This window comes from Rhincodon typus, chromosome 15 (genome assembly GCF_021869965.1).
Source record: "Rhincodon typus isolate 14 chromosome 15, sRhiTyp1.1, whole genome shotgun sequence".
Lineage (NCBI taxonomy): Eukaryota > Metazoa > Chordata > Chondrichthyes > Orectolobiformes > Rhincodontidae > Rhincodon > Rhincodon typus.
The window spans coordinates 46,527,524-46,554,750 of NC_063346.1; the positions used below are offsets into that span (position 1 = coordinate 46,527,524).

General features: G+C 40.3%; 1 protein-coding gene across 1 annotated transcript; it reads left to right on the top strand.

Annotated features, from left to right (window-relative positions):
- The first annotated feature begins 402 nt into the window (after nt 1–402).
- On the top strand, nt 403–26,332 carry nrn1la (neuritin 1-like a). Its single transcript, XM_020533851.2, has 3 exons — nt 403–496; nt 13,231–13,381; nt 26,053–26,332. Exons 1-3 carry the CDS (start codon nt 442–444, stop codon nt 26,330–26,332), a joined length of 486 nt encoding a protein of 161 aa, XP_020389440.1. The 5' UTR covers nt 403–441.
- Nucleotides 26,333–27,227: the final 895 nt, after the last annotated feature.

Here is a 27,227-nt window from a genome sequence, read left to right on the forward strand (position 1 = left end):
TGGCCTGCTGTGTTCATCCAGCTCTACACCTTGTTGTCTCAGAGAACAGCAGCAGCCGCTTTCAGAGAAAGGTAAGCCCCTCCGCTCACTTTTCGTAACCAGCTCGGTCAAAGCGCTGCTACAAAGTTGAAAATGCAGCCCAGAGGTAAACCGTGAGCCAGGCGAATCACATTAAATCCTTCAACAGGGCGGATTTCACATCGGCAGCCCGAAATCACTCGGAAATGAATTTTTAATCCGCAAGCCGGGCGATATTACGTGAAAGGTCCCGTCCCTGGAGAGCTCAGTGCAGAGCCTGCTGGCAGGAGGCGTGGTTCTGGGCTCATCCCTCCTTCCAATCCGAGCTCCTGGAAGCTTTCAGGGGATTATTTTTAAATTATTTAACGTGGCATTTGGCTTCTAGCAAGTTAGCACCAAAAGGATAAATCTACTGCTGCTGCCATGGGCACTCGCCTCCGATCGGTTTATGTTTTGTTGTCGCTAGTTCTTTTGCTGGGTAAGTCAAGGAGATCGCCAGAGTTCACTTTGAAGGTGTAACTGTATGAAAGAAGTTCCAAATCCTCACTGGAACTTTGAAAGGCACCGGTAGGAAAAGTGTTGAGCATTGAACTGAAAGAGATGTTTTGTTAGAGAGTTGATTTAAAGGATAGAAAGCGAAGACAATGTGACTGAATGCGGCCACATGTCCTCCTTCAGGTCAGATGACAAGGTTTACCCGTAGGTCTCGTTAACTCTGCTTTCTGTTCACAGATGGTGCTAGACTTGCTGAGCTTTTCCGGTCTTTCCTGCTTTTTGTTTCTGATTTCCAGCATCCTCAGTTCATTGTCTTTTTCTCATTCGCCTGAAGTTCTGTTCGTTTGAGTTGCCGAGAAACTGACGGGGTCTCGTCAGCCTCTTCCTGAGATGGTACCAGGGCCCGCTCCCACCTTGAATATTCCGGGCAGATTTCTGTTAGATTGTTACTGCGGCAGAAGCGTCCCCTCTGTTTATACAATGGTATAGATTTGTACAGTGGCACAATCGATGGTTGAGCAAAGCTGATTGAAAGTGTTTAAAACCCTGAAGGTTTCACGCTTTCAAAGCCCCCTCAGAACGAAAGACGTTATTATAAAAAAAAAGCTGGGAGCTCCGAAACGTGCCTATCACAAGAAAAACTTGTTTCCTTTACTGGCCGGGCAGCAGAGAGTGAAACGAAAGCTTTTTGTTTTACTTGTTACTCTGGTTAAATCTGAAACTTTAAGTAAATGCTTCGAGTAAACGGGGTTGTTTCCCCCTGCAGCCACCCCAACCTCCATTGAATAGAGAGCGGTAAGCCTGCAAGGATCTGAACTGAGGGCTCTCGATCGCAGGCAGATCTATCTGTAGTGTGAATTTGCAAATAAAGTGCTATGTCTTGCCAAATAATTGGCTTGCCCTATAAATATGCACGAAACAGGCTGTTGGTTATCACATACTGTTGGTGCCAACGTAGTCACATATTTACCGGGCAATGCTAGAGATCTCTCCATGGTTCCAAAAAGCTCATGCATTCGCCTGACTAAACGCTGCGGAGTGCACTTGCAGTGACATTAGTAGCTTAGCGCTCAATCAGTACTACTGTGTAACAGTATGAATTCGTTAAATTAGTGTGTCCCAGTTCCAACGCTCTATCTGGTTTCAGCATCCAAATCTTGTTCAGCAGCTCCAAAATCTGTAATCCTCAGCAATCCCCAGAGATTTCCCTGCTGCTGAATTTGGCAAGAGTGCTCCCAGACCTTTCTGCAAGAAATGTTTGGCCATAACAAAGGAGGATCGGTCTATAACTACTTGCAGAGCTCCAGGCGCGCCTGTTCTTAAACACTGATCAGAATACCACAGGAAAGGGCTTTCAATATTAAAACTGGCATTTGAAGATAGCAATACTTGGACTCATAACTCGGACAATGAGGCGGCCTATTGTCCAGCCACTATGGTGCTCCTTGGAGTGTTAATCTAACATTGTTCTCTTTGAAATAATGTAGCAAAAACATTAATTTTTGTTAAAATTCCTTAGTTACTTTTTTGTTATCAGAACAAACCTGCATAGCAAACTTCCTGCTTTGATCTCTATTTTCTAAAATGGCATTAGTAACTCTCTTTTGTCAATATTTACATTATGAAATGATATATCTATATTTTACATTCAATTTTGCTGTCATCTGTCATGGTGTATCATAGGCTGTCGTCACTAGGTGGCTGTATGGAGTAACATTCTCAGGTCCCCAACACTTACTATCTTGTGTCTTAAATATGTTTCTAATTATTAACTCATTATGGTCAATATCCATAGTTTCCTTGGAGATTGGATTACTTGTAAATGGATTAGAATAGTCAGGTGGTTGTTTCCGACCATCGCAGGCTCTATGCACCTAAGGGCCTTTTTCTGTGCTGTAGAGGTCTATGATTCTACATAATTTTTTCCCCTGATTGTGTGTTATTCCTGTCTCTGGTTAAGATTGTGTGTTATTCCTGTCTCTGGTTAAGATCTCTGCATATAATCACACAGCAGATTTTTGAATGTTAATGGAAAATGTTTGAAAACTGACAACAGTTAATTGTTGTAGAATTTGAAATTATTGGTTGTTTAATAAAAGCAATGGTTCAAAGCTGCAGAGTTGCTATACTGTGAATTGTGTGCTGTGTTAGGGAGATTTTGAGGGTGTGCTTAACAGCGAAGAATTGGCATTAGAGATAATTGTGGAAAGTAGTACAAATTGCACACTGCTCTCTGATTTCCTACATTATTAGAGTCAAATGTGTTGAAAGAAATGAGAGTTCTAAGGGTTGTTTTTGAGGATATTGAAGAATGGAACAGCTGACAGCTAAATCTTCAACTAGGAAGACAATGCTCAATCTAACATGTTGCAATGATAGATTATGTGAAATTTTATATAAATTCAATGAACATACAAGAATATTAACTTTTCTGAGTTTATCATAAAAATGTATTTCATCTTTTTCCATCATTAGGACCTCATATAATACTAAGAAAATACTTCCAACTGTGCACTAAACCTGAGAATCAATGACATGCCAACTGCCTCAGCACTCTCTTCAAGAATGGCATTAAGGTTTCAATAGAATTTCAGGGCATAAGGTTTGTTCGCTGTATAAAAATCAATTAATTCTCAAGCACTGGATTTCAAATTCTTTTCAAAACTGTATATTGATTATACATTGACCTCTATTTATCAATTCTATCACTGTCACTCCGGTTAGGTTGAGTTAATCTGTAGGTCAAATGAATCTATAGCTTTCTTACATTCGGCAAACTTTGTGGTAGTTCTGTTTATTTTATCATGTACAGAGGGATCCCTCAGGTAGTGCTCCTGTCTCAATCTATTTCTCATATTTATCAATGTTACTGGTGATGTTTTCTTGCAAAACATGTTATCCTTTGCAGAAGTATTATTTCAGTGTTATTGGCCCCCTCTTCCTCATCTGGAAACAGTCCCTTGGTGACATCATATGTACACCTGGGATCAATGGTCACATATTTCCTCTACCATTCCTCCATTTCTCTCAACCTCTCTATGGCACTGTTAGCAGGCTGCCTAACATCTAGCATTTGTTAAGCATAATTTGCCACTCACACCAGGAGATCTGCTATCATGTCATGTCATCTTATTGTGCCATCCACAGTTCCACTGTAATTTGTCTGTAATGACTTTGTGAGATCTGTCCTCTAACTAAACTTAGCCGTAAGATTGTCCAACTAATTGGGAAGACTGGTCATTGTTTTCTATTCCCAATAGTAACCTTGCACCCTCGTCACTGATGTCACTTACCTCTGCAGCTCCCTTCTCAGGTTGAATTAGATTGTTTGCAACCTTAGCTATAGCCCAACAATCCCCATCCCAAATTCTGGACCGTCTGGCTGGCCTCTTCACCTGACAGTCAGCTTCAGTCACCTTTGCACCCCCTTCCCCGGGACTCACTGCATAAAGGCCTCTACCTCCTCTCTTTTCTCACTGCCTTAAAGTCTCTCCTTAAAAATCAACCTCTTTGGGATTCTGATTACTCCACCTCCTCCCTCTTCCTTTGGCTCAGCCCCTGTTTCTTCTTGTATCATTGTGAAGTACCTTGGGATTTTTCCTTTATTAAAGGCATTATGTGAATGAAGCTGTCAATGTAACTTGTTGTCACACATAATGTGCAAAACATCTGCTCCATCCCCTTCCTCCACTAAAAAAAATCAAACTGGTTAATGCTCAAGCTGTTATCTGGTGTATATTCTGGGCCAGGTGTGCAGCTTTCATAGTTTCCAGTATACCCCTATCATGCTATTGGAACATGCTAAACCACTTATTAATGCATGATAGTATTAATGCATATAATACAGCTAATAAAAAAGGTTAATACATCATTAAACGTCAGCGTGGCTCAGTGAAGAAAGTTTCCTCCTCAGCTAAAAGATAACGAGTTCAAGTCTTAGTTCAGGGATATCAGGACAACACCGAAAGGGTGCTGCAGTGTTTGAGGGTCAATCTTTTGGAGGAGATATGTAGCCTTGGTTTCCTGCTACCCTTTCAGATAGATTTAAAAGACCCTTGAGCATTATTTGAGGATAAGTGGTGTTCTCCCTTGTTTCCTGGCTAGAATTCATCCCTCAATTAAGGTCACTTAAGCAAATGGTCTGGTCTCTTATTTCATTACTGTTTATGGACCTTGCTGTGAGCAATTTGTTTCTATGTTCCCTCGCATTACAAAAGTGATTACAATTCAAAAATGCTTATTTGACATTGAAATGTTGCGAGAGGTGTTCTATAATTGCATTTTCCTTTTTCTTTCTTTATTTACAGAAATCATTTCTGATTTGACACAAAGTTAACTAATGTGTCCTTCATAACCACTGCTAAAGTCACTAAAAGCAAGAGTGAATTGGACAAGCTCTTGACGAAACAAAAAACACAATAAATCATGTGATTTCTTAATCCAAGGTATTATGAGCATGAAGATAAGGTGAGGAAGCTTTTGGCTTCTGAACAGAGGCATCTAGCAAACAGCTATCACCTTGGTCTGACTGCCAGATGCATTTCTGCAATTAGAATCATCAGTCATTAGCCAAATATGGCCTTGTGGAGGAAATCTGGACTCACCAGGAACAACCAAAGAAGAGCAGTAAATGACAAGGAATTTCATGTAGGTAATCAGTGCCGGCTTCTGAATATAAAAGGAAAAACAAGGCAGATGCTGCATTCAATTTTGAATTTATGAGTTGTTACAATCATCCAGATCATATATCTATTTTAGAGGTAATTTTTAGGTTACTTTAATAAGAGTAATTTAAATGCTGGACTTTAGATGCTGCTGGAACACCTCAAATAATGGCAGTTCAAAGAGATTTATGTGTATTTAATAATTTAGGATGGTGAAAGGCAGACTGCTTTCAGTTAGTTAGGAAACTTTGTGGACAGTAGGTTGGTGGAAAATTGCCCTGACTTTATTAGAAATTTAAATGATCCAGATGGGTCCCAGAGTCAAAATGATCGATGTTGATGCTAAAGGTTAATTAACCTCAAGATCTACCCAACGAACCACTGTTGCTATATGCAATACAGCAATTTACCCAAGACTCCAACAGCACCTTAGTTCCCATGACATCAACCATCTAGAAGGACAGGGACAGCAGAGTCATGGGAACACCACCACCTGTAAACTCCCACCCAAGCCACATATCATCCTGACTACCAGAATTCCTTCACTGTTGCTAGGTCAAACTCTTGGAAATCCCTTGCTGAGAGCACTGTGAGTGTCCCCACACTCCAAGGACTGCAACAGTTCAAGAGGGCAGTTCACTGTCACCTTCTTCAGGGCAAATATGTATAGGCGATGGCCTAAAGATATTATCACTAGACTATTAATCCAGAAACTCAGCCAATGTTGTGGGGACCAGGGTTCAAATCCCACCAGGGCAGATGGTGGAATTTGAATTCAATAAAAAAAAATCTGGAATTAAGAATTAAGACTGATGACCGTGAAATCATTGTTGATGATCTGGTTCACTAATATCCTTCAGGGAAGGAAATTGCCATCCTCACAATTGCCACACAATAGTCACAGTCAGCAGGAACACGGCCAACATACAAGAAATCATCCCCGTGTGCATGTAACGGATTATCAAGGATAGGATTGAGATTGTGGTGAAAAGCACTTTCTTAATTGCCAATGTTCACTAGGGATTTATTTGAGTAATTTGGGAATTGAAGTAAACAGCAGTTGTTGCACGCAATGTTTAGTCCTGCTGCTCCCTCCTTGTAAAGCACAGCACGCAACTGGGACATTTGAACTAAGCAACCTGTCATTATATTATTTAGTTCTTTCTCGGGTGCTTTGAAATATATTGTATCTTTTTAACTGAAATATATCTGTGACATTGGGTTATTGCAAATGTTCAACAGTTGTACAGTACAAAATGGAGGCTGAGAGATTGCTAAAAGCTGATCTTACTGAATTTACTACTTTCAATGGCACTGGCATACCTCAGAGCAGTGGGTGGCACCAGGTTTGTGTTGATGTCACCCGAGCTGAGCCGTGTTAGTAGCATAGGGAGAAGGAGAAAATAATCATTTTGGTTCTGAATGGTCATATGCACCCCCTAGTGGTGATGCAAGAGCAGCTTTCAAACAGAACTGAGAGCTTTATTGATGATTAGGAAATGGGCTTTTTTTTACATTGAATTTTAAATAGCATTAAAAGAAAGAAAAGCAACTTCCTAGTATCTTACTGGGCCGCAGTACTACCTGGAAGAGAGCTCAGGCATACAGTTCAGAAGATAATGACCCTTGGCCACACTCAGCTAAAAAGCAGTGGGATACTGTCATTCACCTTGGTTTCCAATAGCTGGTGAGTTGGGTGTAGGGAACAATCACACAAGGTTTTTATTTAGTGACTCATGTTGGAAAGTACATCTGTGTGAATATTTAGTGGGTGTTGATGATCCCCATGGTTAAATAAAGGGCTGAGAAATGGTTAATTGGGCAAAGTACCAAACAAGTGGTTTGTGGAATCACAAGTCTTTGTGTTAACAATAAAACTTCAATATCATTGGTGAATCTATACGTATATTTTCTTCAAAACTGATCATTTTGTTGGTTAACTTGTTGGTTGAGGAATTTAGGAGGGTGAACAGGAGCCTAAAGGTGCATATTGTCCCTGATACATTGCAGTAAACTCTTACACATTGCTTAGAAACATACAGTATATTAGCATCATTGACACAGCATGTCACAGTGCGTCATTTTCAACAGAAGTCATCATTACAAAATTGATCTTGACTTTCAGCATTGATTCTAATCATCTCTTCACGTAGAAAAGAAAACAGAATGCCATCGGCTGTTTAAGGCAATGAAATTCAAACTAATCTATACAAAGGTCTGTAAACATCAGGGTGCCTTTCACTGCCACTTCAAAAAGATGGTGTCAGTTACTGAAATGAAAGCAGTGTTATCATTGGAAAAAGGCTTACTATATATAATAAGGATATAAGTATGGAAATCATATTCTAAGATCAAGAAAAAAATTATAGGAGGACTACTTAATATAGAATTCCGTAAACATTCTATTTATGGTGCATGACTACAAATAGTTTGAAATCTGATTAATTTGGAGAACCTTAGAATTCCCTCTTGGAACTTTTGCGTTCACCAATCCCATTTTGGTATTTTACATCTTAGCAATTACCATGCAGGTTCAATTTATCCATTTGAAAACTGTGACTGAAACACATTCTAATCCAGAGCACATGGCCAATGTGGACATATACTAGATCATCAGTAATGTTGTCATCTTGCACCTTTTGTGAACCACATCCTTCAGTAAAGTTTTTCTGACAAGAAGTAGATGATGGAACCCCCTCCAAATGTACATCCATGGATTTCTCTCAGCCTGTTTGCCCTAGAGATCTCCATGTGTAAACACCATCTGGTTCATGGCAACTCTTAATCAGTGACCAAGAATCCAGAACCAGAATTTATTCTCTAATACCTGTTGGTGGAGTCAGCAACAAGATTAGAGATTTAAACTAAGGGAAATGTTGGTAATGTCCTTTTACTAGATCAAACATACAACCGTGAATAAAGATTTGAGTTTGGGGGAAAACAGCAAGAGGAATTCCAGAATTTGGAGGAGGAGAATAAAGGAGCATTGAGTAAACATGATATTTTTGGCAGTACGGCAGGCAACCCTTTCATGATACAGAGTAGTATCAAGGAGCCCCAGCAAAACTGGAATCAATGGGTATCATGGGGCAAACTCTCCAATGGGTGGAGTCATACTTGGCACACAGAGGGTGATGGTTGTGGTCACTGGAGGTCAGTCATCTCATCTCTGGGACATCTCTGCAGCAGTTCTTCAGGGTAGTGTTATAGGCCCAACCATCTTCAGCTACTTCATCAATAACCTTCTTTCCATTATAAAGTCAGAAGTGGGGCTGTTGGCCAATGATTGCACAATGTTCAGCGCCATTCATGACTCCTCAGATGTTGAAACAGTCCATGTCCAAACGAACAAGCTCTGGACAATATCTAGGTTTGGGCTGACAAGTGGCAACTAACATTCACGCCACACGAATGCCAGGCAATGACAATCTCCAATAACAGACAATCTAACCACTGCTCCTTATCATTCAATGGTGTTACCATCACTGAATCACCCACTATCAACAACCGGGGGTTAATATTGACCAGAAACTCAACTAGACTGGCTGTGTAAATACAGCAGCTACAAGAGCAGGTCAGAGACTAGGAATACTATGGTGAGTAACTCACCTCCTGAATCCCAAAGCCTCTTCCACAATCTACAAGCCAAAAGTCAGGAGTGTGACAGAATACTCCCCACTTGCATGGATGGGTGCAGTTCCAACAACACTCAAGAAGCTGACACCATCCAGGATAAAGCAGCCCACTTGACTGGCACCACATCCACAAGCATCCGCTAAATCTACCACTGACGTTCAGTACACACTGCTGCCATCTACAAGATGCACTGCGGAAATTCACCAAAGATCCTTAGAAAGTACCTTCCAAACCCACAACCACTTCCACCTGGAAGGACAATGGCAGCAGATACATTGAAATAACACCATCTTGACTTGGCAATATATCGCTGTTCCTTTACTGTCGCTGGGTCATACTCCTAGAATTCCCACCCTAAGGGCATTGTGAGTCTACCTACAGCACACAGACTGCAGCTGGTTAAGGAGGCAGCTCACCACCACTTTCTCGAAGGCAACTAGAGACGGGCAATAAACGTTGGTCAGCCGGTGATGCCCATGCTCCACAATTGGATAAAAAATAGAAATTGCTGGTGAAACTCAGCAGGTCTAGCAGCATCTATAGGAAGAAATCAGAATTAACATTTCAAGTCTGATGGATCTTCATCAGAACCCTTTCATGATCACCCTCTTCCTCATTGCTTTGATGTTTGTGCCAATATTTTAGAGAGAGTCACTGCTCTCATTTGACTCATTCATCATTTCCTGCCCCTTTTATAATAAATTACTGCATGTTTTATTTTGTTTGAAGGAATGTTTTTGATCATTGTTTTGTTGAATATTGGTTTAAGTATTATTTAATTTGATGGCGTGCAATATTTTATGTATATCTTTTGGTTAAAATATAATATTTTAAATGGAATTTATTATATTCCAGCAGCTCCCCATTAAACAGTGTGCACTATTTAATAATTGACAATTATTAATTTTGGACAGTTTATAATAATATAAGTCAATTTAAGGATGTGGGCTTGGTCAGCTAATCACCATTTCTCAGTGTACTCTTTTTTTCTGCTTTCTAATGTTCTTACATGGTTTATCTAAAACACAACATTGCTTTTCCTATGCATTGATCAACACAACAAAACTGAAACTTTTTAGTGACAACGTGCATATGGCCATTGTTTATTTCTGGTCACATAATTAGCTAAATTACATTTAGTGTGAGATCAGATAACAGAGTAAGAGCTTCAGAATATCTGTGTTCTTTTACAAAGTAACCTCTCAAACAAATGCAATAATTGAAACAGTGGGAGCAAGTTGATTAAAGTGCATTGCAGAATTAGTTTAGATAAGGGGAGGCATTGTTTGCTGCTAAGACATGGCTTCCTGTTTAGCTCAATTTCAGTAAAATGCATGTACAAGTTACATAAATTATTAAAGACTTGAAGATACAATCTTAAATCTGTCTTTCATATGGAAGGAAACGATTTGTACATATTAAAGTGTAAATCTAACCTGCCTTATTATGCATTATTAGACCATCTCTTAGTTAGTTTATATCTCCGTACCCAACAGCACATGTCAAAACCTTTTTCTTTCATTGTTTACTGCAGCACATCATTTTCTGCTGATGGGTTGAGGAAGTGGGAGGTGGGTGGGGGTTGGATGAGGTAACCTTTTCACTATTATCAGATGTGAGTATTCTGCTGGATGTGAACTCAGTATTTAAAAAGCAGAAATCTTGTCTCTTGCTTATGGGAATATACAGAGTGGCACATGAATCCATAGCCCAAGAGCCAGGGGTGTTAACAGTCAGTGAAAGTTGATTTCAGTCTGATATAAATTGAAAAAAAATCCTGCAAGATGTATTTTTGTTTCTAAAGTTGTATTGATGACTGGATTCATACCAGCAGAATGAGTGAAAAAAGGAATATAGGAATATAGGAACACATAAGACTGGAAAGACTGCACTCACAATAATTAATAACTCTCAATCATTCACTCCTTTAAATACCTAATTAATTATCCTGAATTTCTTTTAGCCTTCCTGGCCAGCCCATTTCACATGTTTATCACTCCCTGCATAAAATTTTAAAGTTTTCTCCCTTTTCTCTTCTAATCTTGACCCATGTCCCCTATTTCTAGAGTTTGCGGCATTCTCCAACAAATTATAACAGCACAATTGTCTGTTCTTCTGTGGCCTTCTCTTCTCAAGTGTGACCATACCTATGCTTTGTACATGTTTAACAGCATCTCAGGGGATTTGTCCTTTATCCTCACAAATTTAACCAACCAACTGAATTTCCTCATTGCTGCCACACACTATACTATTGGTTTTTGTAAGCTATCCACTTACTGCCAGAGGTTTCTCTTTTTGGTTACCTGAAGACAATTTGTTTCTGTTCCCATAGTCTGCTTTGCCTCTCCACTTGCAGTACCTTTAATCTGATAATTTGAAATTTCTTTGGCTATTCATCAGCCCATATTCCACTGTTTATTCTGTGCAGGTGGGTGTAAAAGCAATATTTAAAGGGAAACAGGTAGGATTGGAGAATCCTCCATTCTGCCTGGTCATAATTCATTTCCTATCAAACACCGTTTAAAAGAACAGATTACCTAGTCATTGCCTCACTGTTCCATGTGGGAGTTCGTTGCAGCAAATGGTTGCCATGACTCCTACATTACAACACTTCTAAAAAACTTAAATGGCTATAAAGCACTCAAGGAGACAATTTGAAGGTGCCTTATAAATGCTGGTCTTTCTTTTATGTAACTGGCTTTGGCAATAGGCAATTTGCTTTCTTGTATTTCAGTTTTCAGCTTTCCAGCTGAGTTACACGCCTCAACTCCTCAGGGATTATACTTGGTAGATTCTCTTTTATCTTTGGTAAGCAAAATGAACCAAAACTAGCTCAGTCAAATGTTCATTCATTTTGAAGGCAGCTGCTTGGTCCTAAAGTATCCTGTACTGTGATGAACAAACCATTGCCATATCAGGCCAATGGGTCTGTTCCTCACGCACTTACTTAAAATATGAGATGGTAATGAGCTTTTGGCCAACTTGAATGCAGCCAGAATGATGTTGGCTCTGTGACTAGTATTTGATTGGTTTTGCTTTTAAAAAGAGTGACAGTAATTTGCTGCCAGTCTCTCAGAAATGTTTACACTGAGTTGTCACCAGTGTTGGTGAGAGCTGCCTCAAGATTAGGAATGTTGAAGCTAAAGAAAAACAGGAGACCATTTTACGCATCAAGACTGTTTTGCCACCCAAGATCATAACAAATCTGCGACTTAACTCCAAAACTCTGTCTTTGGCATATGCCACTTTATAGATATTTTCCTACTACCTGTTTTTATACAACTGAATTCAGGCCACCTGACTCCGAGATATGGACACTACCACTGCATCACATACCCACTTTATACACTTGATTAACAAAAGCAAATTAATTTCAGATATAAAATGAACAATTGATCTAGAGTCAAGTCGCATTTGTGGAAGAAATTTCCAAACTTTTACCACCCTGTGTTGAAATGTTTCCTCTTCTGATTTCACTGTAAAAGTAGTTTCAATTGATAAACAATGCCTCCCAGTTCTAGACTTCCCCACCAGCAGAAGTAGTTTCCAACAAAACCAATCTATTACTCTGCATATCTTAATATTTTAATCAAATTATCCCTTACCATTATAAATTCCAGGGAATGTAGAGCGTGTGTAATCTCTCCTCATAATTTATTCCGTGGAGTCAAAGAATCAATCTGGCAAAGCTACTTCACACTCTATCCAAGTCATTATGTGCTTTCTAAGATGTGGTGTCCAGGACTGCTCACAGTACCATCTTAGCTCTTAGCTCAGTTAGCCCTTGTGTTACTGTTTGAATGCAACTAGACACATGTTAATGCGAATGACCAGTATCTTAGAACCCCTAATGTCTCAATTCTGGTCAATTCTGCCCCTGTCCATGTTTCATTTCTAACTGCACAGACTGCTCATACACCTCTTGAATTAAAATTATATATTAATCTTGCCCGTGCCTGTGTGATAACATGAAATACATAGCTGTTTTGCTAGCTGGGGTATTATAGTGACTACTCCACTCACCCTGGTTGTACAATCTCACCATGAAGAAATCCTTTTTGCAGCCAATGCAACTTCTAGTTGGAACAATCTTGAAATAACACCCAAAAGGAAGGTAGTTGTTCCAGCAGAGAACATCAGTGATTGAAAGAAACGTTCACAGGCTAGATCATTTTTCAGCTTCTCAAGCCTTATCACTTTGCTGAGGAGGGGCTCTCAACTGGATGGGGGCAAACCTAGAGCGAGGTAAATAAGGAAGAAAATTAGACAAAAACTTTTTTTTGAAGAAAACAGTTTAAATCACCTAATAATAATAGTGACAGATGCATACAGGTCCTGTTTGTCCTCAAGGTACTGTTTATTATTGAAGGCTCATTCCAACCCTGCAATATGTAATGATCTTCACTTTAACTTCCAGTTCTTCTCTTCAGTGAAGCTGGTGCGACTGGCATGAAATGTAATCACATATACAAAGGATTTGCTGAATGTTTGCTGAAGTTGGGAGACAGTCTGGCCAAAAATATTGAAGGGAAGGCCGAAGAAGTGAAGGAACTGGATGCAGTTTGCCGGTGAGCTTGTAGTTATTTACAACAAGGAGGCCCTTTCTCCTGGCATTTTTAAGGACAGGGGTAGAAATTCCACTTTTCCACATGTGGTTTAACAGAAAAATGGGAGTAAACCATCTCAGGATGCTCCCTGGCCCATCAGCAACAATAGAAACATATTCATATAGAAAGTCATGTCAAAAAACTGCTAAGCTATCATTCCAAGAACAAGAAAAGGATACAGTTGCATCTGTATATCACCCCTTTCACCTCAATAAGATGTTCCAAGTGCTTAATAGCTAGTGAAGCACAGTCACTTAGAAATTTATAAAATACTTAACAATTTGTGCGCATCAAGCTCCCACAAACAGCAAAGTGACAGTAACTAAATAATCTGTTCTTGTGTTTTTGATTTGGAATTAAATTTTAGCTCAGATTTTGGGAATAGCTGCTGAGTTCTTCTTTGTAATAATGCTATGGGATCTTTTAGACCCATCCAACAAGGCAGACGGTGTGTTTGTTTAATGTCTCATTTGAAATACAGTGGCCTGCAAAAGTGCTGCATTCTTGTGCTGCCGCACTGGAGTGTCAGCCTAAATTGTCATGGTCAACTCTCAGGGGTGGATCTGTAAACCCACAACCTTCTGACTCAGAGAATAGAGGGCCGTCACCAAATGGAAATCAGAAACTGCTGTATTGGGAAAGTATGAAACCCAGAAGAGGGCGAATGAAGTTGAGATTAATGGATAGTTGGGAGGGAAGAGTTATGTTTTCACCTTGCTGCTGACGTGTAAACTTGGCATTTGGATCAACTGGTTTAGAAAGTACATGATTTACAATATACTTGTTAGACCTTAGCTGGAATATTTTGTACAATTGTGGGTGCCACATTATAGGAAAGATGTGAATGCATTGGAGAGAGTGCAGAAATGATTCACAAGAATGGCTTCAGGAATGAGAAACTTCAGTCATACGCATAGATTGAAGAAGCTGGAATTGTTCCTCTTGGAGAGGAGGCCGAGAGGAAATTTGATAGAGATTTTCAAAGTCATGAGCAGGCTGGATAGAGTGGATGGGGAATAGCTGCTACCGCTCATGAAAGAAACAAGAACAGAGGGTGTAAATTTAAAAGAAGCAAGGGTGATGCAAGAAAAAAAATTCTTTCACACAGCAAGTAGTTAAGGTATGGAATGCACTGTCTGGAAATGTGATGGAGGCAGGGTCAATTGAGAAATTCAAGGGGGCGTTGGATGATTATTTGGATAATAATGGTGTTTAGTGATATGGAGAAAAGGTAGTAGATTGGGACTAAGTAACAGAACTTGGGCAGGCATGATGGGCTGAATGCTCTCCTTCTGCTCAGCAACAATTCTGTGATATACTTTCACTAAAAATCAGTGGAAATTTTAATGGACAGCAATTTAACAATGTCAGGTTTACATCTAGGCAGCAAGAGAAACATTTACAGCAGGGTGGCAGTCTTTTTGAGGGAAGAGAAAGAAGTGGTTTTGGAATAAAGCTTCATTGAGCAGGGAAATAACTACATTAATTCCCTGCCAAGAATTTCCCTTGGTTGGTAATACTACAGATGTCCAGAGCTGTGTTGGTGCCTCATCAACACATCACTGAAAGCATTGTGAGGTATCTCATAAAGCATTGACTTTAGACTATGTCATGTCTCCAGATGAGAAAGTTCTGTATAAATCTTAAAAAATGTTATGTTCTTGACTAAGTTTTCATGCTTTCCCAATACAGCAGTTTCTGATTTCCATTTGGTGCCTTTCTTATAGAAATAGAATGAATCCATTTTGTTAATCATACTAGTACTTAATTGTTAAATTCCAAATTTCTAGTCTTTCTGTCTAGCTCTTACTTTTGAAATAAATGCTGTATCTTTCTCTCATTTAATTATCTCAAATTGAGGATGTTTTGGGGGTGATGGTGTCCACCCACAAGCCTTTATGTAAAGACATTTCCTCTGGATTCACCTTTAACTGACTTAGTTCCAATGTTGAGGTGATGTTCCAGATTCTCCTACTAGAGGGAAGAGATGTTACCTGTTTATTCTGTTATCTCCCATCAAACTCTCATTTCTAAAAAATATAATTCAAGCTGCTCTGTGTTTTTAAGCAACAGTGAAGGCAGAATTTTCCCAGGTGCTTCTGAATTCTCAGCAATGGGACAGGTAGGAGTCATTGAGACCATGCTTGGTGGCAGGGAGACTGATTGAGCAATTTTCCCTGGTGTCTTTTTAATTGGGTGGTCTCCAATCAGACAATTGGCAGGGTCAGACTGACCAATAGGAAGAAGTAAGCACTGTCGAGGCAGGTAGGAAAAGACAAGGGGCATATCAACATGGACACGCTACTGGATGTGTAATTCTAAATGAGAATTTCAGAGTCTAAGAGATGTAAGACCCTCTGGCAGAAATGTTTGGATTGAGGGCACGGCCTTTCCTCACACCTCTTCCTTGATGGAATGGAACCTCCAGCATCGCTAGGCCTCCCTCCAGGTGCAGGGAGGCTGCCTCTGTGGAATAGGACACAGCCTGGGTCCTAATTGGGCTGAAAGTTTGTAAATTTCCTGCCTGCTTACATGCAGTGGCCCACCAATTCACTTCACAGGTCAGCAGGGAAACCTCTCCAGTAGTGAAGATGCATCAGGAAGCCAATCTGACGTGGATTCCCTGTCTTCCCCAATCACTTCCATCACCCACCTCAAAACCCATCACCAGAGGCCTAGGAAAATTCAACAGTGTGTGCGTCACCATTTTGGCATAATGTTTATGGACCTTGTCAATATGGACAGAATGTCTTTGGCAGAGGAGGGTGGTAAACATTTTGATACAGTGTGGGCAGCCCCCAGACACAACGGGATTGTTTTTAAGTACCTCTGCCTGGGTTGAAAATGGGCTTGGGTTACTTACTCCTCTGCTTGCGTTGGTCCCTGGCTGCTGCTGTATTGAGAAGTCCAGCTAGATTTGCTGCTGTTTTCAGCTAAGGAGAGGGGTGGGTCATGTAAATCATGTAGAACCCTAACTCCAAATGGATGAAACATGCACCAACAAAAGTTTGTCCATTGGGTCCAGACCCGAAACGTCAGCTTTCCTGCTCCTCTGATGCTGCCTGGCCTGCTGTGTTCATCCAGCTCCACACCTTGTTATCTCAGATTCCAGCATCGGCAGTTCCTACTATCCCTTTGTCCATTTGTACCCATTTTGAACAGCAAGACATAAATATTTAAATATATTTTAAACTTCTACATTAGTATGGCCAGAAAGAACAGGACTGAGTGTAACAGATGCCCACCCTCCTCTGTTCCAGAGTAATAGCCCCAAGCTAACTCAGACTGTCAGCAGGTTCCCCAATTCCTAGATATTGAGATGTCCCAGGCACTGGCAATAGCAGTTGAGCAGCACATTCATACAGATTTATATAAATTGTAAGTAAACATAATATTTTAACTTGATAACATTTAAATTTTACCTTTCAAAGTAATGGTTTTACATTTGATGGTACATTAACATGATGGAAAGCTACTTTTACTGTTTTGGTCCTAATCACTCTCAGTTAAAGTTGTGAATTTGAGGAGCACGTACAGGGACGAAACAGTGTTGTTTATAGGAGTTCAATAAAAATCAGGCTGAAAAATAAACCATGCTATATTTGAAACGACACGATAACAGAGAAGGCAATTGTGAGGCGCTACTTTGCTAGTGTAGGAGATGAGTGCTGCAAAGCAGCAAATTATACATTTAATAAAAATAATTGACATGTTGTTTTGCAGCTGAATTAAGCTTTGTATTCGAATCTATCATTTTCACAAGGCTAGATTTAAGATAGTATTAAAATCATTGGATCAACTTTAAAGTAGGAAAATATATAAATGAAACTTTAGTGAAGTATATTCAGATCAATTTGTGCTCTTGTGTTTTCTACTGTTGTTGACCAGCATTTAATGGTACGCATGGAAGTGCCGTAGGAAGGGACAGATTGTTAAAGCACTTTATGTTAGGAGTTAATAACATGCCATCCTGGAGGGTAGAGATGTGCGACCCTGGAGGACAATGCTGTGTGACATGCAGGACATTGATGTATCACACTGGAGGTTATTGATGTGAAACACTGGAGGATAAGTAAATTGTTTGCTTCAATGATCATACATAATGGGATGAATGGAAGAGCTGAATATTCTTTAAATGGGGAAAGACTGCAGAAAGCTGCAGCACAGAGGAATTTGTGGGTCATAGGAGAATAGGAGGAGACCATATTGAAAATATAATCTTAATGAGCTTTACAGGGTAAATAGAGATCGGTTGTTTCCCTTTTGGGAGAGTCTAGCACCGATGGCATAATTTCATAATTTAACAAAGAGATGGAGAGGATTGTATTTTTTTCTTAGAGGGTTATGAATCAGTGGGAATTCAATACCGCAGAGGACTGCTGAGGCTGAATTATGAAACGTATTCAGGGCTGATACGGACAATTTTTAATCAGTAGGGTATCTAGGGATTTGTGAAACAGTAGGAAAGTTGAGGATTATCAAATCAGCCACAATCTCATTGAATGGTAGAGCAGATATGATGGGTTGAATACTGTTGCTCCTATTTTTTATGGTCATAATGAGGTATGACAGTAGAAGATATTGAGGTGTGTAACAATAGAGGATATTGAGGTACAACAGGATTGTGGTGTGACATGATGACCAAAATCTTTCAGAATTAAAAGATTTACAAAGACATCAAAGATACGGAGACAAGTAACTGGGTTGGGCTGGCTGCATTTGTAAATATTTCTGTGACTGAAACCATGTGTCAGTAACAGCAGCCATTATCAATGTAATTCCATGGTCCACTTTCATGCTACTTTGCTCTTTAAGGCTAGATATTATTTTCACTTTTTTTTTAGTGGGTTGGTTCTGCAGCCGGTGCATGTGCCTTTCACATTACCAATCATTTGCTTGTTTGAAAAGGCTAAACTAGTGTTTTTTACCCACAAAAAACAGCAGGAGAATTTTTAAAAATTTCTTTACCCAATTAAATGTTTAACTAGATCTGTGTTTGAAATACATTATAATCAATGTTATTTGATAATCCTATAAATAATCATCCTAAACTGACAGAGAAATAGAAATTGTGGCATTTCACTGTCAGCAACCTGACTCCCATGGTGATCAGGCTTCCCTGTGCAAAGAATTATTTAAAATTTGGAGACTGCTTTTGTTGGGAATTGTACGCTGCAACAGCATGACATTGACTATTGGACACACTGCAAATGCCAATTTCTCCTCATATAACATCATGGGGCAAATCTGGGGACTCTAAACTGACCTTTGCTGTGACTGAGCTACTTTTCTGAGATCTAAACGTGGAGTCAATGAGTTTGCAGGTTGTTAGCTGTAGATGAGACAAATCAATAAAACTGTTGTAATCTTAAAAACAATTTAATTCTTCCCAATTTGAACTGACAACAGAACAAGTTTAAGCTGTAACTTAACATGCTCCCTTTACAAGCACAAAAAATCTCATCTTGTTTGCAGGTCTCCTCTTGAGATTTCTCAAGGGCTATCTTTTAATCTTCAGGTGTTACTTTTTGGTTTCAGAGACTGTTTTTTTCAATTCCCCCTATATCATTTATTAGGTGCTGCAGCCATGTAGTAACAATACCCATTTCTGATGAAGGGTCTAGGCCCGAAACGTCAGCCTTTCTGTTCCTATGATGCTGCTTGGCCTGCTGTGTTCATCCAGCTCTACACCTTGTTGTCTAGTAACAATACCTTCTGCTTTTATGTTCACATATGGGCTACTTGGATACTGAGAAGCCGAAATTGATTTAAATCAACTTTAATCAATCCAGAATAATTATCAACTCTTCAAAAATTTAATGCCGCAACACAAATGGAAACTGTTGACCTCTTAAACATCACAATATTTGAATTCGCACTAGGTCACAGTCCCAAGTAAACAACAAAACAATTTTTTTCAAAACAACTGACACAGAATTCTACACATAAAGTGCCATGTCCCATCCAGATTGGTAGGTCTCAGCCAACCCATTTCCATTACATATTCATAAAAATAAATATTTCAACAGCGTTCATTACAACAAAACCTACTGCATTTTTCCCATATAGCAGCTCCTGAACTTATGCAGTCTTGACACATAGTTCACATCTGTTTTTTTGTGGGAGGGTAGGGCGGTGGAGGTGAAGGTGTGGTGGTAAATCTAGAGACCTGGGTCACCTTCTGGGGACCAAAGTTAAAATCCCACCACAGCAAATGGTAGAATTTGAATGTAATAAAAATAAATCCTGGAATTAAATCTTAAGATGACCATGAAACCATTGTCATAAAATCCGAGCGGATCCATTTCACTCTATCTACCACTGATGCTCAGTAGCAGCAGCATGTACCATCTACGAGATACGCTGCAAAAATTCATCAGTATTCCGTAGGCTACACCTTCCAAACCCAAACTCAAGACCACTACTGTCTAGAAGGACAAGGGCAGCAGATAAGTAGGAACACCACCACTTGCAAATTCCCCTCCAAGGTGCTCACTATGTTTCACTCACTATTACTCCCCTTCACCATTGTTCCTGTGCATTCCATCGATTTCTCAGCTGCCAGAAATCATAGAAATGTCCCATAGGGAAGGTCTAATGCTGATTTCACCTTCTGCCCTATTGATGTTAATGGAAAGTGTAAAACCGATTTTCTAGCCAATCCTGCTGGTTTTCTGCCAATTGGCCTGTTGGTTACCCTACTTCTCAGTTCGAGTTTAGTATTTTGCTTCCTCGTCAGTGGTCACAAGCACAGCGTCTTGGAAGGTGGCCACTCAAACATTGGCATCAGCCCTTTTTGTCTGCATTCAACAATACCCATCAAAGTAGTTTGATGTCAGCTGCGCCTCAGTGCTAACATTCTTACCCACAAGTCTGACTCGAGTACAAAAATCACCAGTGCAGTACTAAGAGAAAGCTTTCTCTTAAATCAGGGTAAGTTCTGTCAATTACTGCTCCTGTGCTCTCAGATCTATTTTGGTGTCAAATCTGACAATGCCACAATTTAAATTTTCAAGTTGCTCCATGGACTGTACCCTCACTTTCTTGATAATCTCCCTCAGCCCTACATCTTTCCGATATCTGTCTGTTCCTCCAATTCTGAACTCTTGAACATCTTCTAATATTGAGCGCACCCGAATTGGTTGCCACACTTTCAGCTGCCCGGACCCTACAGCTTGGAATGCCCTCTCAAAAATTTTCTGTGCTCTCTCTTAATTTCAGATGTTCCTTAAAGCCTACCTTTTTGACTAAAGAGGGGGTCATTTTGTGCGGTCACATTACTGTGAAGCATCTTGAGGCATTTTACAGCATTAAATACGTTATATAAGTACAGGTTATTGTTGTAGTAAGGATCCTATGAAAGTGTTTTGAAAAACATAAAGGGAACTTTTCTAGAAAAAGATTACTCAGCGCTTTATTTCATTGCTGTTTGTGGGTCCAAACAGCAAACACTGTTTTGCAGTATTTCTGACATTGCAACACTGACTTAATTTGAAAGCACTTGATGATAGGTGTGAGATAGATACCTTTGAATGTCATGAGGCTGTGAAAGGCACTACTGAAATGAAAGTATTTCTTTCACGTAGTGAATGTTGCTTTCATCATTTTACCTCAGTGTCCCACCCTCTGGGGTAAAAGAGCAGGGAGATCCCACAGTGATATCCCACAGCCATCCACGGCTGCTACTTCTGCATCGACCACTGTGATTCAGCAGAGGCCATCCACACGCATCCGAAGTTAGTTCTCATTATTATTGATGTTTTCATAGATCTAGTATCATTTTCCTCTACCCCCGTGGCTGTGGTTGGATTCAAACTGATAGCTCTGCTTTCTAGCTGCAGATAACAGAAAAGCTTTTCTCCCCCTTCCTCTCATTCTACCCTCACCCTCCAACTGCAGTGTTCTTTCTATATTTATATCTCTGTCACCTCATAACCTTATAATAGTTCACAATCAAATTACTGGGGCAGTTCAGTCAACGGGGAACTGGTAATAGCTGTTGTCCTTGCATCTATTTTAATATGCTTCATTTAAAAATAAAGAAAATTTGTTGAGATCCGCAGCTTTAAAACTCCTCATGGCAACTTCAAAAAAATTGTACTTGGATTGGTAACTTTTGCAAGTCATCTCTGATGTCTAGTAAATTCACCAGGTCTAAAACTGGGCTCCACAATGCTTCTGATTTCAATGTCACAAGAGGCGAGAAAGGTTAAAAATGTAACCAAATGAGGGACTCTCACTCCTCAGTAGTGCTATTTAAAAGCCTTTCAATTAAGGTAATTTGGATGTTCTTTTAACAATTGGGCAGTTATTGGAAGTCCTGTGTGTTGTGTTGCTGAAGCAACTCATACAGCCTTTTCGGTCAGCAGGAAGTGGCGCTCAACCTTTGCAAGGAATAAATGGATTATTATGGCCACTGAGCAGAAAGCTTTTTCTCAGTCATATGGGCTACAGTAACAGTTCATGTTGGGCTGCAGCACCATGGGGAGGTGCAGCATGAACAGCAGAAAGGAGAAGCTACATCTGGAGGAAGGAGGAGGGAGGACTCTCAACAGAAAGCTGCACTCACCAAAGGTTTTCATCACTTATTCTATCGCTACCTCAGGCAGGAGCAGTGATTGAGGCAGTTATGCTTCACCAAGAAGTTGGTTACTGACCTGAGCCACCTCTTCTGACCAGACCTAAAGATGGGGAATCAGATGAGGATGGCCCTGTTGGTGGGCATTAAGGTCACTGTTGCTTTCAATTTGTACTCCTAAGGAAACATTGTTAATGACATTGTCAACATCTCTCAGTTCATTGGGAACTGCTGCATCCAGGAGATCTTTGAGGTCCTATATGTGAGGAGTGAGGGCTTAATTGTTTTCTCACTAATCAGAGAGAAGTAGGAAGAGCAGGCATTGCTCAGATAGTTGTATTCTCAGTGGTGATGGGTGCTGCATCTCATGGGGGAGATGTATTGGAATCACAAGGCTTCCACTCCCTGAACATGCAGCTGGTGTGTGACCATGCACTGAGCGTAACTATGGTGAATGCCTGTTATACTTATAATGCTTTTATCCTGTCCCACAATTATTCCCACAATTTGAGCTATATTGTCAGCAGAAAGTCACATTCTGGCTCAAGGGGTATCCACTGTACATGGGTCTCCTGACTTCCCCTTGCCACCTGACCATATGTGGACAGTGCACATACAACTGCAGCAAGTCAATGTTCTTGAACAGTAGCTCCACTGCCTGGGCCACTTCTCAGTGCCCTCCAATACTCACAGCAGCATGTCATCAAATTCCACCAAGTTCTCAGGAGGAAAGTGGCTGTGAGTTGGAAGGAGAAGGCCACCACCTCAGTACGGGTGATGGTGGTATCAGCTTGCAAACAGGCAACAGCAGGGACATTGCTGGAGTGGCAGTGGGGTAAGCATGAACCTGGGAGAAGGCAGCAGGCTGTGCTCTGTGGAGCTACTCAGCAATCCTCAAACTGCTGAAGAACAGATTGCTGGACTTCTGTAATCCCGTGAACCCCATTGTACACTGGTGTCACAATAATGCTGGCAGCAGTTTGGGCTTGTGTGGCAACATGCCTGGAATTCATAATATCAGCTACAGCTTCCACTCAGACATTGGGTGTTTCAGCCTGTGCTGGAATGGAAGCTGAGATTTCAGCCACCAGCCGCTGCATTGTGTTTTGATCAGCAGCTGTCAACATGTAGTTGGTCACTGCTTCCATTCTGGAAAAATTGGGCTCTAAAGCCTGCATGAAGCCACCAGCCAAAAGCAGAACCAAACTCCATCATGCTTCTTGACAGTACAATTAACTGTCTTGTAGACCTCACAATACACCAAGCATTTCTGTGTGTTTCTATTTGCTCTTTTCTGTATACCACTTGATCAAAGCATTAGTCCCATGCAGCAGACAATGTAGAATCCCTACAGTGTGGAAACAGGCCCTTCGGCCCAACAAATCCACACTGACCCTTGGAGCATCCCATCCAGACCCATACACCTATAACCCACCTAATCTACACATCCCTGAACACTACCGGCAATTTAGCATGGCCAATCCACCTAACCTGCACATCTTTGGACTGTGGGAGGAAACCGGAGCACCTGGAGGAAACCCACGCAGACACGGGGAGAATGTGCAAACTCCACATAGACAGTCTCCTGAGGCTGGAATCGAACCCAGGTCCCTGGTGCTGTGAGGCAACAGTGCTAACTACTGAGCCACCATGCTGTCTATCTGCTACCTTACTCTCCTGTGTGCTATCCTTCCCCTCATCCTGGCTTGCTGCCCACTTACTACTTTACAGACTGGTCAGGTAGAATCTCTAGGCTATCAGAAAGCACAAGGACCATAGAAAGATGGATGCAACTGAGGGAATTAAGGGTGGAAACTGCAGAAGGAATTGCAATAATTTTTCAAACCATGGAGATTTGATAAAGTCAAATCATATTTAACTAACTTTATTGAGCTTTTTATCGTGGGATAACAGAGATGAGGGTAGTGTGGTTGATGTGATTTGTAAGGACCACCAAATGTCAATTGATAAAGTGCCACATAACAGGCTAGTCAGCAAAGCTGAAGATCATAAAATAAAGGGGACTGTGGCATCACATGTTACCACACACCGTTCCCATATTTGCCAGAAGACCAGCATCCCTTGCACTTATGCCCTCATTAAAAGCACGTTGTGCACCCAGACAAGTCCTAACTGTCTGGAGCTGCTCTGCATGGTCTTTGACATCATGCTTACATGAGCAACATTTTGCATTGCTAAAGTGGTTACCATGGAAAATGTGAACCATAGTGTCACCCCATAATTGTAATACCAATGGATTCATACTCACTGATAATTATGTACTGCATTCAGAAACTCCACATACATTTAAATGTTTGCTGGAGTCTCTCATCCCTCTGCATATTTCCTATTATTTTTTCTCTGCCAATGAGTCATGCCTTCAACTATCAAGGCCTTAACTTTGGGATTCTATCCCTAACTTCTTTACCTTTCTGCACAACTTTACAAAATTCATCTCTGACCAAGCTTTTGTCACCAGTCTTTTAATGTCTCCTTATGTCACTTGACACCCAATTCTGTCTGATAACACTGTGAAGCACCTTACAACATTTTACTGTAGTAATGACATTGTATAAATGTAAATAGTCGTTATGTAATTGAGTATTCTCTGAAGACAGGACTGATGGTTTCTCATAGGCTGCTCAACTGACCTGACATTCTTGAAACCACATGAAATTGATTTTTTTTTGTCTTTCACATAGGTTTTAGGAAAGTAAATAACTTTTACCTTTGCAGAAATTCAAAGACTCCACGCAGCCCATTAAGTAGAAAGTAGGTAAAAACAAAATACTGCAGATGGTGAAAATCTGAAATAAAATCAGAAAGTGCTGGAAAAACGCAGCAGGTTGAGCAATATCTATGGAGAGAGATACAACAGTTATATTTTGAGTCAAATTGGACTTTTCTACATTAGGAAGTAGGTACCTGGTAATGTTGATCTTGATCAGTCTGACCTCATTTACTAGCTTTCATCGCTTGAGGAGGTCAGAAAGGAACTTTCCAGATTTCCACTTACACTTCCTCTCCCTGCTAACATCTCCAACTCCATCTCAAATAGCCTGAGTTCTGGGCTGGTTTCAAGCATCTCCTGGAATATTACTGTATTTGGGAAAATCATGTATTGCGCTGCAGAAGACAAAGTATACTGGTTTGGAAAGGGCTGCAAAGAGTGCATCTGCACTGAGGCACTTGGAGGGCACAAGGATGACATTTCTCAATGGGTATTGGAAAGCACAAACATTCAAAGTGTATCACAGTACTTAAACATATTTCCATCCATGAAAATCCCTCCATGACATGAAAATACAAGAGACATCTATGAAAGAGCAATGATGTGTTCCTTGGTCTATAATGACAAACTGTATTCCGACTCTATGTTGTGATGTCCTCATCATTGTGACTGGTGTAAATTAGTGCCAACAAGACAAATTAAAGCATCAGTCAGGTCATTTGACCAGGTGAAGAACCCCAATGAAACTTAATGGTGATGTTGTAACAAGTTCTTATTATAGACATTTCTAATCAACCTGTTATTACACATCTCTGGAGTAGATACGACGTGAACTTGGGCCTCCTGGCCCAAAGGTGGGAACACTACCGCTGTGTCACATGAGCCCTGTCCTCTTATTATAAATTTTTCCAATCACTTAAGAAATTAGCTTATTATTTTCCAAACAGGTTTTTTTTTCCTAGAACACAAGAGTTTCCTCAATTTTAGGTCATTTGAAGATAGAACCAAATACAGAGGAATTCCATTTAAACCTCATGCAAAAAACTGAAATTAAATAATTACAAAATGTTAGCATTGTATAATCCACAATATTATATTATAAGTTTTCAGAATTTAATAGTATAGTTTAATTTGCATTCCTTTAAAAAGTGCCTGACTTTGTTTGGAGTACCCCTAAAGAATCTCTCGAAATGTTGTGGAGTTCCTTAATCCAAAAAATGTTGAAAACTACTGAATTATCTGCCACTGAACTTTTTTTCTGAAGTGCGTATGTTCCTCTTACACCTAAGTAAGTCAATTTAGTGTGTGCTTTTTTCTGTGCAGTTCCTGGGATGATTTTCACGCATGTGCAGACTCGGTTCTGGAAGGTTGCCCTGCAGACACTGCCTCTGTTTGGGAGTCCCTCAGGAAGGAGTCGAAAAAGTTAAAGTTTGAAGGCAACTTGCACGAACTGTGCAGCTCAAGAGTCAGGCCATCTGGTACTATGGAAAACTCCGATAGAAGCGAATCAAACAGAGAGAGCCTGAAAGGTTTCGCCGGATCACTGTGGTGTGGACTGACTACGCTCATTCTGTCCATTGCTGTGTTGGTGGTCAACATGTAGCAAATTGATCCTATCATGATCTCCAGGTCAGCTCCCAGCATTAATTCCCTTCACCGGAGAGACAAGAATACCATTGATACAGACAAAATGTTTGGCTGTTTAAATGTCTTTGAATGTTGTCTCTCTCTGTCGGTTAAGGATGGTTCTTTTTATAATTCTGTTCAAATTACATTAATTTAATGTACTTTTCATTCAAAGAATGTCACACAGCTTGAATGCATAGTTGATTCATTAGATAAAAATAAAAGTAGTCGCCCTGCTGGTTTGGTAGGTAGTTGTGCTGTGCCTATAGACTAGGAAAGTCCAAGTCCTGGATTGGACTGATTTCGAATCTCTTAGATGAGGATATTTGAGCTACTGCAGTGCCTGTGGGCCAGGGAGGAAATATCAGCTGGGGTTCCCATCACTGGTTGCTGTTTAGGCATTATTGTACACGTGTCAGACATCTTGTGAGGACAGGATTTTCCCTGATGATAATACTCCCCAAGATTAATTAATTAATGCTAGACCCCCATTTGAACAGAACCTATGGAGATTGCAGAGCACTGCTGGTGTCTGTGGAACAGCATCTTAGCAAGTTTCAGGCCCTCATGGAGGTGGGTGGAAGCATAGAGAAATACTATGATCAGTATGCAACTAAAACAGGTTAATGTAAAGAAATATGCAGAAATAATAACAGTATGGGAATTCTTTGATGTGAACATATGCCTTGGAAGCAAATTACATGTGGTATGGAAATTGAACCAAAAATGTAGTTTGGAGATGTTAATATCCATATAGTAAAAACTGACCTTTCACTCACATGCATTCCAGCTTATGCCACCTTGACTCTGTTGGTTATGCTCTTACCTCTCATCATAGGATTTATGATCATAATCTAGGCCGACACATCAGG

What these genes read in the sequence shown, in the direction of transcription:
- nrn1la (XM_020533851.2), top strand. Translation starts at nt 442, where the DNA reads ATGGGCACTCGCCTCCGATCGGTTTATGTTTTGTTGTCGCTAGTTCTT. An exon ending in GTCGCTAGTTCTTTTGCTGG is followed by an intron (nt 497 to 13,230) that starts GTAAGTCAAGGA and finishes TTTAACTTCCAG; the next exon opens with TTCTTCTCTTCAGTGAAGCT. An exon ending in GAACTGGATGCAGTTTGCCG is followed by an intron (nt 13,382 to 26,052) that starts GTGAGCTTGTAG and finishes TTTTCTGTGCAG; the next exon opens with TTCCTGGGATGATTTTCACG.